A 12656-nucleotide genomic window follows, 5' to 3' on the forward strand; every position below is an offset into this window, starting at 1 on the left:
TCTTGTCTCTGCCATCCTTCTGAGAGCCTGCCCGCTTAGGGTCTTTGGCTTTAGTGTTACTGGAAGATCCTGCTGACTCGTAGGTACTTAGTCATGGCGTGATTCGTACTGATAATATGGAGAGTTGGAGAACACTTCTTTTTCAAGACTCCTTTCATAAGAGAAGTGGTAGCTCTCTTCTTCGTCCTTTTTCTGGGAGACAGGTCCTTCTCGTGCAGAGTCAGTGAGGGAAGTCTGTCATAAGCTGAGATGTGCGACCGGGAGTTTTGTGATCCCGGATCGGAAGCTGGGTGGAGAGATTTCTCCATGAGGATGGGTTTAAGGCCCCTTGCTTTGGCAATGACAGCACTTCTGAGATACATGCATTTCCCCCAAGCAGCAGACACACTAGGAATGTCTATCCGAGACTGGAATTGCCTCTCGGAAGGAGAGGCAACGTTTAAAGCCTGGAGACCCGGGCATTTACGGGTAAAATTATCCCTGAGAGGGATGAATGAAAACAAAGTAAAAAATATTTTTTTTAAATGGAGAGAAAAAAGAAAAGGGAAAGGGAAAGGGATAGGAAACGAATTCTACCTAACTATTCAATCTACTACACTATACAGCTAATCCTAAATTTAAAGGTAAGTCGTACAGAGGCACTGCCGAAGCTCTGACTCGGACCAAGGGCAGTTGAGACGGCACTGACAGGGGGTTGGCAGCTAGTTAACTGCCGCTACAGGCACAATACAAGGAGAGTGCATGTGCAGCCCAAATGGGTACTGCTGTCAAAATTCTCCGACTAGAGGCACAGGGGCGCACAAGCACCCACAGGGACATCACTTGAAAAAGACTTATGTTCTAAAATCTGTTCTATCTTACCTAAAGCCTTACCATCCTCTTATGGTAACCTAAGAGGGTAACTTCTTCAGATACCCCCTTTGGGTGCCTATCCCTCAATCTGGTTCCCCTGGACCAACTTCCTCCTAACCACCACTCCCTGCATTCCTCAAGTTTTCCTTTTCAACCCTGCCACAGTCCTTTTGATCTTCTGCTTTCCAGGACTATTCCTGTCCTGGAGTTGTCTCTAAATGTCTCTCAAGTGTTTGCTGAGAAGTGGCTTGTCTTGAGCCATGCTATTCCCCAGCCTGCTTGTTCTTTCTTACAGACCCCTATTAAATTAGACCAATATATTCACACAGGGAGCATCCCAATAACCACATCAACAGACAGCGTTCATAAATTATTATATAGAGCAGTTCCACATCCATCACAAATATTACTCATTTAATTTTTAAAAGGATTTGAAGTAGATTCAATATATTTTTCTATAGCTATTTAATTTTAAAAATTTAATATAAAAATACACCCTGCTATATAATTATAACTTCTATATACTCCAGGAAGTGAACTGTACTTCTCCTCTTAAAGGTGCACAGATTAAAGAAAATAACCTATGCGAAAAAATTTAACATTTCTCTATACTAAAGAAATTTTGCAGAACAAGGAATAAAAAGGCTTTTATCTATGTCATAAAATAAAATATACACATTTTTACAAATAAAGCGTAGTTAGTACAGGAAATTTTTAATAACAACTCTGCTATCTCAAGAATGGCATTTATTTAAGAATATAGTTGGGTACAATAGGTGTAATAAAGGTACCTCTGGTGCAAGATATTCTGGAGTGCCACAGAAAGTCTTCATTGTTGCTCCATCCTTGATACCTTCTTTGCATAGCCCAAAGTCTGTTATTTTTATGTGTCCATCTTTATCCAGCATAAGATTTTCCAACTTAGATAAAAATCCAAAGTAAAATGGTCATTAGATACACAATCCATACACGAGTGAGTTTGTAAGATACTTGGATTTTTGCAGGTTATTCTTTTCAGCCCTGTTCACCCTGGGATAAGAATTATACTAGCTACCAAAGCACGTATCATGTAAATATACATTTACATCATTTCCCTTAGGGATAACTTCAGCAAAGTAACTTGAGATCATTGGGCAGTTGACATACATATAGTGAGAATATAGAAAATAGTCATACTACATCTAAGCTTCTTAAATGTTATAGCAGCAAAGAGTCCCGTGGCACCTTATAGACTAACAGACGTATTGGAGCATGAGCTTTTGTGGGTGAATACCCACTTCGTTGGATGCACTTCGTATTCACCCACGAAAGCTCATGCTTCAATACGTCTGTTAGTCTATAAGGTGCCACAGGACTCTTTGCTGCTTTTACAGATCCAGACTAACACGGCTACCCCTCTGATACGTAAATGTTTTAGTCAGCAAAAGCACAAATTTAAAAACAACCAAGAAACTACTCTGCCCCTGCTTTTACTTAGAGCATCTTTCATAGGTCATTTCAGTACTAACAGAGGCTAGCAGCAGTGACAAAAACAATTAATCAATTTAAAGCTAAGGGATCAATTTACAATATCATACTGTGCATGGTAAATATGCTGTAAATTTACTCAAAATTTGGCAATTATCTAAAAACTGAGAGAATGCTGGTACTACCCATTTCTGATGGAACTACCCATAGTTCATGAAAATAAGTTCTATATGCTGACAGAACTTATGATATAGGGTGGGGTTTTCAAAGGAGCCTCAGAGAGACAGGTGCTTAACTCCTACTGAATTTCATAACAGCTTGAATATTCATGGATTCCAAGGCCAAAAGGGACCATTGTGATCATCTAGTCTGACTACCTATATAACACAGGCCATAGAACTTCCCCAAATAATTTGTAAGCCAGATCTTTTAGAAAAAAACATCCAATCTTGATTTAAAAATTGTCAGTGACGGAGAATCCACCATGAACCTTGGTAAGGTTCTCCAATGGTTAATTACTCTCACTGTTAAAAAAATTTACATCTTATTTCCAGACTGAATTTGTCTAGCTTCAATTTACAGCCACTGGATTTTGTTATATCTTTCTCTGCTAGATTGAAGAGCCCATTATTAAATATTTGTTCGCTGTGTAGACACTTATAGACTGTAATCAAGTCAGCCCTTAACCTTCTCTTTGGTAAATTAACTAGATTGAGCTCCCTGAGTCTGTCGCTATACGGCATGTTTTCTAAACCTTGAATCGTTCTCGTGGCTCTTCTCTGAACTCTCTCCAGTTTATCCACATCCCTATATACCTAGCACCTTTCATCTAGATAGCTCCTAAAATTAACTGTGGACTGAAAGCATAGTAATAGCACTTCTCATACACTTCTGGTGAGGGAATGCAGCCATCATTCTTAATGAGAAAGAACACAAAAGTTTGTATGATTCATTTTTCCTCCCAAACAGAAAAGCAAGGGAAAACTTAGCCAGTTTTAACTGCAAGTGAAAAATAGGGCAAGGGAGCAGAATGTTCACATAGTTTGAATTTGTACATAGAGTGGGAAATTGACCAGACACCACAAATACCCTCCCATTGCTTAGAAGAACTACCAGGGGGTCTTTTTGATAATAAAGTGGTCAATTCTTTAATTACATATCCATGTGGAGATGCATCCCCAATAACAGAGTGGCCCTTCATATTCTACCAAGGCACAGGTTCCACACACTCGGAGGGAATCAATCCCAAAAGTACACTTTCTGCAGCACCTTGTACTTGTACTCAAGTGCTTAGTTTGAGATCTTATAACAATCACGGCCGACAATAATATAGCTGTAATATTTCTTTTATAACAAAGTTTGGTGGATAGGTTTATTGTATTTCAGTATAATCAGCTTCTGTGACTTTAAGAACTGTAACAGTCCAAACCCATTTTTAATAGCCTATGAAATTAACAGTCTTCTAAGTACCTTTAAATCTCTATAAACCACATTCTTCTCTGAATGCAGGTAATCCAGTGCTGATACAATCTCAGCTCCATAAAACCGAGCCCGGTCTTCAGAAAAGACACGCTCTCTTGACAGATGGAAAAACAACTACAACAGCAAGAATTTATTACATTTAGAATGCACATACTTCTGAGTTATGTACTATACTTTATAGACAATCCTGCCTGGAATCAGAATTAATCCAGAAAGGAACCTTTTCTCCCTGACACAGCTCTGCTCAGAGACATTCTAAAAGCTGCATCATAAATTAAATGATTAAACATAAATGTAATAATATATTTCAAATTCACAGCTGCTCTATTTGACAATTTGATGTACTGTTAATTTTTGTCAGTATATATAAACAACTAAGACAAATCAAAACATTTTCTTAGCTAGTTACTTATTAAACCAGATTTTTATTGCATGACTTTAAAAGCAGGAGATTCCTTATTTGATGTAAATTGGATTTCTCTTCTTCTGAAATGTCTAACAGCATGTGTTTTCATTTACAGCTCTGTCCTCAAAGTACTGTGTTCTTTGAAATTATATACAAAAAGCTTCAATGGTGTAGAGAAACTAGAAAGCAGCATCACAATGTACAAACCTCCTGCACCAATAAAAGACAGATTTGAAGATATTAGTGTAATTTTGTTAATTAGGGACTCATCCCTGAAAACCCTTACTTATGTATGTAGTCCTAACTCATGCAAACAGCCCCACTGATGTAGGACTACTACGTATATGAGTAAGTTAATGAGGGCTCAAAGCCAGCAAACCCTAACGTGAAACTGAATAAAAAAAAATACAGGAAAATCCCAAAGCCTTTTAACGTGGTTTCCTTACCTCTCCTCCATTAGCATACTCCATAACAAAACACAAACGATCATGTGTCTGAAAGGAATACTTTAAAGCCTGAAACAAATTTAAACAAAGACTTAGCAGAGATCCCACATCAAGGTTTACAAAAGTGCTTTCAGCGAAGTTTTAGAAACAGGGATAGAGATAAAATACATTATATTGTAACAATATAGCAATATTTTATAGAAATTTCTCTCTGATAGGTTCTTCACCAGCACTTCAACACTGATCCCATGGTGGTTTTACTAAAACAACATATAGGTCAGATATGGGAGTTTAACTAACGTAGGGATCAATTCTGGAAAAACACACAAGGATAACACTTGCAAAAATTGTCAAAGAGTTATATTACTATTGGATGGTTATATCTCTGTCCCTTCTGCTTTCTCTACTGCTGCTGCTACTGCTCCAGGTTGACAGCCAGCCAGGGGATTGAGAAATTCTGTCAATATGCATTTACCATCAATTCACAAAAAACAGAACAGGCAGGGAGAGTGATGAAATGTCATGAAGTGCCTTCATCCACTTGTATCATGTGCATCCCTGCATCACACATCCCACCAGCTTGTTTGCCACACCCTTGGATTTATTTTGTTAGGGTCATGACCAAGGCTTACAGCTGGGTTTTCAAGCCAGGCAGTTGCAGCCCTTTGCTTTGCAGATATATTTTGATTTATGCAAGCATACAATTATATACAAACAACCATGTCAATCTGCATTACTAGGTGGCACATTTGAATCAATAACATTCTGGTGGAGTTTGTGGTTTGTCAACTCTGACAGTATTCCGTAATAAAAAGTAAACAAACATATACTGTTCTGTGTCCAGTCTATGGCATATTTTCAAAAGTGACTAATGATTCTGGGGGCCCAAACTGAGACACCATAAAGCGCTGCGCATCTACCCTCTGAAAATCAGGATCTTTGAAAACGTCGCAAGTTGTGCACCCCAAAAATCAAGGTACCCCAAAACACTAGTTACTGTTAAAAACCTAGACCTGTGAGACTTGTTTTATCATCATGATAATGAGGAGGACAGCCGTAGCTGTCACAATGCTGAATTTGCTTACCAGATGTACTAAAAAAGGAGGAACACTTACTGTTAAGAATGGATGCCTAGAATTCTGTAAAACGCGGTTTTCTGTCAGCGTGTGCGCTACTTCATCCTGCAATGCCCCCCAGAGAAAGTTATCAATGCAATCGCTAAAGAACAAGAGTTCCATTAAAAACAACAAATAAGTAGTCACTTACACAAGTTGCAAATTACAACTCTGAAGTCACTCTCTAGAAGCTAGAGGGTTACACCAGGGGTGAATTGGGCCCAGAATGTTCTAATTTACTCACCTTTGCAACAATAACTTCCTTCTTCAGGATTTTCATAGCATAATATCGTCCAGTTGCTTTTTCTTTAACTAGAATGACCTTCCCAAAAGTGCCTTTTCCCAGTAGTTTAAGGTATTCAAACTCATTCATGGTCTGTTAAAGATATTTAAGTTAAAAATCGGTCATGACCAACTTCATAATACATGTAAATAGTGTCTAAAGTGGATGAAGTGACTGTTTTGGTCAGTTAAAATGATGCGTATACCGTTTATGATTTGCTACTAGAGAGTTAAAATCAGAAACTAGTTCTTCAAAAAGAATGATTGTTACACTTCCAAGGATATGACACTTCAAACCCACTGAATTGCTTATTAAAAGAAAAAAACCCTCCTCTATTTAACTGAGAATTTCTTCACGTGAAATAGGTAAGAGCCAAAATAGGTGTTTTGGCCATGCAGCCTGTGTCAGTGAGTAAGCTTGGGAAGGCCACCCACATCTCATTCTAAAGATCTGTCAGTCCGATTCCCGCTCTGAAGTTTTGACATGAGAATAAGTCTCCCCATATTTATGGGGGATCAGCCTTGCTGTGACCCATGGAACGGTGCCAGAAAATGTGCAGAAACCACATTGCACACGGACTATCTTTCTCTTTCTTGTTTGTTTTTCTATTAGAAAAGGCGGAGGGAAAATAGGAAAGGGTTGGTCTCGAGGATCCTATTCCAGCATCTTCAAGGGGCAGTGCCAAGGGGGCGACAGAAGGTCTGTGTATCCAGGGTCTCACAAGTTCCTTGCTAGAAAGGATTACGAGATGCTCCTGCTAACAGCTTTCTTGCTCCCTGGCTGAAAGCATGACAAACTCTACTGCCACACTGCATGCTCTGCTAGGACTGCTTTAGTTCACTTTGAACTGCATTAACAAAAGCAAGACTGTCCTTTTGGTTGTGTGGGACAATTGGTTTCAGGATCTAAACAGGGGTAGTCAATTTTCTTTGTCAAGGTTCAAATGTCTTGGTCAAGATATAGTCAAGGTCCAGACTCCAGAGAAAATCATTCAAAAACAACAACAACAATGATGATAATAAGAAGTAAATAAAAAGATTTCGGGGTCCGTTCAAATGCGTCTGGCAGTCTGGATTTAGCCCATGAACCACCTATTGACTACCCCTGATCTAAACAGTCATTCAGACCGATCCTTGCTCAGAGTGAATCAGCTCACCATAGCTGAGAAACTCTCCACCACCTCCATGGCACACTGGCTAAGCTAGTGAGGTCCTTTTAAAATTCACCTGCAGCATCCTATTGGAATCCTCCGGCAAGATGCTAAGGGCCCAATTAGTAGGGGTCATATTAAACTGATGGCAGCCGTGGTTCAGAGTGGCATACGGGTAGTTGCCCAGGTTGGTATAAATGTAATTTTGTAGCATAACCAAGCGTCAAAGCCTATAGTGCATGTTCATTAATGATGCAATTTGACAGGCATGATCCTTTTGCTGTCCATTGTTTTGGTTCATTTTCCCAAAACACAAGCACAACTCTGGGAACAAATGAAAGAAAGAGAGGCAAGGGCATAGAAAAAAGCCTTACTATAATTTACAGGGTAGGATCTTCTCAGAAACAAATATAGTGTTATGGGGGGCGGGGGAAGAGAGGGAAAGCGGGTCTTAATGGCTGCCTCTGGCTTGCATTCAATACACCTAATAGTGCTCCTTCCCTTATAATTATTCAGGATCTAAAGGATTACTGGCCGACAGCTGACGCTGGACTCAAAGCTTGGAGCTGTGGCATCAGCTAGGTGTGCACATGTAACAAGGTTCCCTTTTAAAATACTGATCCTGCTATACTAACTTACCACTTTATGTTTTGGTTTTGTCATAGAAACTTCCATTTCTTCAGCACCTGAATTATCACTAGGGGAACCAGATCTAAAATCCATCATTTCCTCCTCCTGTTTCTTAAGGCTGTCTGCTACTGTTTGGATGGCTTTTGTCCATTCTTCCCTGAGAAAATGTAAGCAATGACATTTGTTATTCATGACCTCAGATTACCATCTGCCTCGGCAAGAGTCACAAAAGAATAAAGCGTGATTATCTGATAATGTCAAACCAATTCAATGAATGGTGAAAAATCCCATGTGTTTTTAGACATAAAAGTTGGTGTTCAAAAAAACACTTTTAATGTATATATCCATTATTACAGCTATTAATTGTTTTAGAAACAGGAGATGACTAAAGTCCCTGCAATATGAATACAATAACGACGACCTTCAATATATAGCAAAATTTCTAAAATGCACATTCAATCTTTAGGGCAACACATCGTCTAAGGATACACACATTACATCTCAACATTAGGCCTGCCAAAGCCAAAAAGCTACAAGGCACCTCCACAGCACAGAGCTATTTAACACACCCTCGCTTTTTCACAGTACGTTGTAACAAAAATATGCAAGAGTTCGACACATAGTGACAACTCATCACACACACATGCCATTTTTTAAATGAATATATGTTTTCCACTACCAGATAACACTGCCCAGGGTTCTTGGGCTGTCAGAGAAGACACTAAATGTGTTGCAATGCTTGTATACAATACAGCTGTAGCGTTTAACAAAATATCTCTGCTTTTGTTGGTTGTTCTCTCCCTGCTTTGGGATTTCCCCCCTCCCCCCCCAAAAATAGTATTTTTGATCTTAGATGCAGGTACTAGGTTACAGAAAAGTGTCCACAATTGTTTCAGCAATGCATGCTCTACTACTGCCTCTCTATTCCTTTGGAAACAACTCCAATTGCAGTGAAAGTGTCTTCTGGGGAATTTCACATTGTAGGAAGCTACTGGAGTGAATGTTCTTGCCATTCTGGTTCATTTCAATGAAAGTCTACCAAAACAACAACTGGCATACAAACAATAGCTTATTTTAAATTTGTAACTATGTCAGGTATTTTCCCTCATCCCTACTCCCAACTTGCTAGAAAGGCCAAAACAAAAAATAAAGTGGATTAAGTTTGGGTATCGGCAGATTGACAAAAGTGGTAATTAGCAGTGAAGGAAAAAGTGTTGGGTTTTTTTGGTGAACCTTAAGAGGTTTCTACTGAGCACTTACCTACATTAGAAAAATGGATTGCGATTCAGTTGGTTTATTAACTTACCTCAGTCTAGCCACAACCTTTTTCCTACCCTGGACAAACTGCAGTGCCTTCTACTTCAAATAAGCAGGTGAAGGTGTACTCAGGTAAAAAGCCTATCCTTCACCTTGACCTGCTCTGTCAAGTTAAAAGGTGTTGCAATATATAGACACTAGGAAAAAGGTCATGATTAGAAGAGGTTAATTAACACACCCTGGCCTGCAGACAAGCCCTTAGGAGATGAGCTCGCTATGTCCCTAATACACCCAAACTCTTGATACCAGTGGACAAGAGCCAAAAAATGGAAGTTAGATATTCTAAATGGCTGTGAAAAGCCCTGTAAACCTATTGGACAGGCCCACTTCTTTGTCCTTAAAATAAAATTTGAACTTGGTAAGCAGTATTCACTGACTGAAGCCAGGATAGAGCTGAAAACAGGAACATGCTTCCTTTTAAACTGTTTCCATAGACTTCATTTTCTAGATGTATTTACAGCACAATTCCTGACAAAGAACAGAATGAAGCCAAAGGAAACACCACTGAAAAGCTGATGAATTTCAGAAATCTTTGCTGAATGAAACTGCTTCACCAATTAACATCAATACCCACATTTTAGCAACCTATTTAGTCAATATTGAAACAGCTACATGTGAAATGTTCTGTGATTAACATAATAATAAATACTGCACGGAATATCCAATTTACAAAAGATTTTCAAAAGTATTTGGCATTGGCCTAACTCTGCTCCCACTAAGTCAGAGGTAAAAAAAACTCCCAGTAACTACAATTGGAGCAGAGAGAGACCAATGCTGAACACTTTGGAAAATCCCACCCTACAGCTAGACAGGGAAAAGTAATTAATACATTTAATTCTAAAATTCTGGAGTGACTCTGCACCACAGGCTCCCATTATTACATTGATATTTCTTCAAAAGATCTTCCTAATAAGAAGCAAGTGTTAAAAATATTTAAAATGCAGATACTGCTGTGTCCACTTCATCGTAACATACCAAGGGTCACATTTTTCAAATACGCCTCCACAACTGCACCTGCAAATATGCACTAGAGTGAACACGCTACAGTAAGTAGTTTACAGGCAGACACACAGAATTTGGGGAGATATGTTTCCCAGGTGCATTTCTGAAGGGCCACTGAAAAAATTAGCTTTAGAAGTACATCTTTCAAAACAGCTGGACTTCAATTTGAAAAATAAAATAGGAAAAAACAAATACAAGGTCCAGGCAAGACAGAGTATCTGGCATAAAATTCTAATTAAAACTATAGCAGCTACACTGGCAATACCTTGTACACCCCTCACTCTCGCCCTGCAGTACCTTGAATTTTTCACTGTCTGAATAATACAGTTGTCCTATCTAGTTTCTTTAGGCAAATTACGTCCAATTTAGTATTCTCTGTCTGGAGAATATCTGCCTATCCTCAAAGAGATGTGGAGTGAAGTTAGCAAAACCTGTGGATTTTGTCCAGGCAACCTTAACTTGCACGATCAACCCTTTCTCAGAAGCTCCTCAGACACTGGAGTCTTGAGGTGAGGCCCTTGAGATGCCAAGAGGTGGGAAAGCAGGTCACATTTGCACACGGAATAACAGTTTCTGAACAAAGGCACAGATTTTTCTTCAACATCAGGAATGCCTGCCTTTATGCCCCACCTCTAAACATTAAAAATAACCATTACAAAGAAAACATCCTTCCTCCATTTGTGTTCACATTTCTCCATTTCCCTCTTAAAAGCAGCTTTTGGGTTTAAAGGATAAAAGGATGTTCAAAAGCTACATCTCCTTGTAAGTCTAATTTTAGCTCTCTTTTATTGATTGTGGGTGAAATGCCATTGACTTCACTGGGGCCAGGATTTCACCCTTAGATCCTGTCTACACTGGCGGAGGCATGTAGGCTACGTGTAGCTAGAAACCACAGTGAAAGGCAGGCTGTGTCTACACTCACTGCAGTGTATAGTTACACGAGGCAGCGAAAGGCTCTGGGAGTGGGGAAAGGTTCCGGCAGATCCCTGCTGACGGAGCCTTTCCCCAGGCACTGCAGCAGGAAAAGGCTCCAACAGCAGGATGCTACACTGCTAAAAATGGCAGTGTTGATATGGAAAGCACTGCTTGGGCATGCAGAGCACCACATACAGTATATACCTTGCGGTTCAGGTGTGTAGGGCACTCTACTCTAGTCACCTAAGCCGTCTACACTGCTATTTATACCCATGCTAGCTGGGCGTGCAGTGAGTGTATAATACACGCCAACGCAAGTGTAGATGAACCTTTAGACTATCTCCCAAACGTATGTTGCAGAGATGACTAGTATGAGCAGTCCCAGGCTGTGATGCAGCCAGGGTGGATTTGATTTAAATCACTAGTCAGGAAGACTCGATTTAATCATGGTTTTCTACATAAAAGTGCATTCTTGTTGGTTGTTATAACCTTAACACATATTCTTCACAACTCAGAAATAGATGTAGGTTTCATTTTTAGAAGGAACACACTATACATTTTTAAACCATGATTTATTTTGAAAACTTTTCAGATTAGTTTTACAGCTATATCAGAAAATGAATGATTGTTTGGTTATTTCATTTACCAAAGGTAATTGAAGCAGATATTTATGAAGTCATTGGGAGGCGAACTATCTCCAATTCAACAGGTTAATCATTAATATTTGGAGGATTTTCTTGTCATGCTGTATTAGGAGGAGAACATCACCAGACAGACATTTAAATTGTTTTATTTAACTAAAACAACGTTAAGAATTCTGGATTTTTTTCTTCAACAGCAAACATACAATATTTTAACAAAACAAGCATATGTCCCTCACTTCTCACATTTATCTCCAGACTTCTTCTCCTTGTCCAGATCTATTCAGCCCCCAACAATCTTCTACTCATTGAACTTTTGGAAACTTTGCACTTTTAGATTGAGGTAAGGGATTGACTCTCTCTACACAAATTTGCAGAGGGACAATAGAGTTGAGGTCTGTTATTTCTCACCTCTCTATATTATTTATTTATTTATTTAAAAACATTTTTGCTGTTAACAAGCATGTTACCTCTGGAGACACAAATCCACAGTTTGAGAACCGCAAAACTAAGCATCTCTGATGGTATCTTCTAGACTGAGCACTGAGTCCCATTGGGTAGATAGAAAGATTAACCTAAATAATCTATACAGAAGCCCCTGGAACCCTATAAGATTGGGTCCCTAATCCATGAACTATTGGAACTCATTTACAAAACTTTTCTTAAACATTACATGAATATATTGTCTAATACTATAGAATTAGAATTTATAATCCCTATTCCATTATGAGATATCTTTGAGCTATAATGTATCTTAATTAAAACTATCTTTAGATAGTTTTTTTCCTCAAAAAGCATTTTATCAAAAAAATCCAATTTAAATTAAAAAAATCCGATTTTTATCTACCCTGGATGCAGCCTAATTGGTTGGGAGGGACAAAAATAAGACTGAAATGCAATCTCCTTGAAATGAAGGTGTCTCAGTCACTTTGGGTGCCATTTGCTACAAA

General features: G+C 38.9%; 1 protein-coding gene across 1 annotated transcript in view; it reads right to left on the reverse strand.

Annotated features, from left to right (window-relative positions):
• Positions 1-12656, reverse strand: part of AKT1 (AKT serine/threonine kinase 1) — a 106357-nt gene that overhangs the window by 39649 nt on the left and 54052 nt on the right. Inside the window, exons 4-9 of the mRNA XM_029912098.1 lie at positions 7841-7988; positions 6013-6144; positions 5769-5834; positions 4654-4722; positions 3790-3915; positions 1644-1772 (exon numbers count right to left, since the gene is read on the reverse strand). Of these exons, the coding sequence (XP_029767958.1) occupies positions 1644-1772; positions 3790-3915; positions 4654-4722; positions 5769-5834; positions 6013-6144; positions 7841-7988 (670 nt within the window). The remainder of the gene's footprint in view (positions 1-1643; positions 1773-3789; positions 3916-4653; positions 4723-5768; positions 5835-6012; positions 6145-7840; positions 7989-12656) is intronic.

Source organism: Terrapene carolina, unplaced genomic scaffold (genome assembly GCF_002925995.2).
Source record: "Terrapene carolina triunguis isolate 2854851 unplaced genomic scaffold, T_m_triunguis-2.0 Scaffold189, whole genome shotgun sequence".
Lineage (NCBI taxonomy): Eukaryota > Metazoa > Chordata > Testudines > Emydidae > Terrapene > Terrapene triunguis.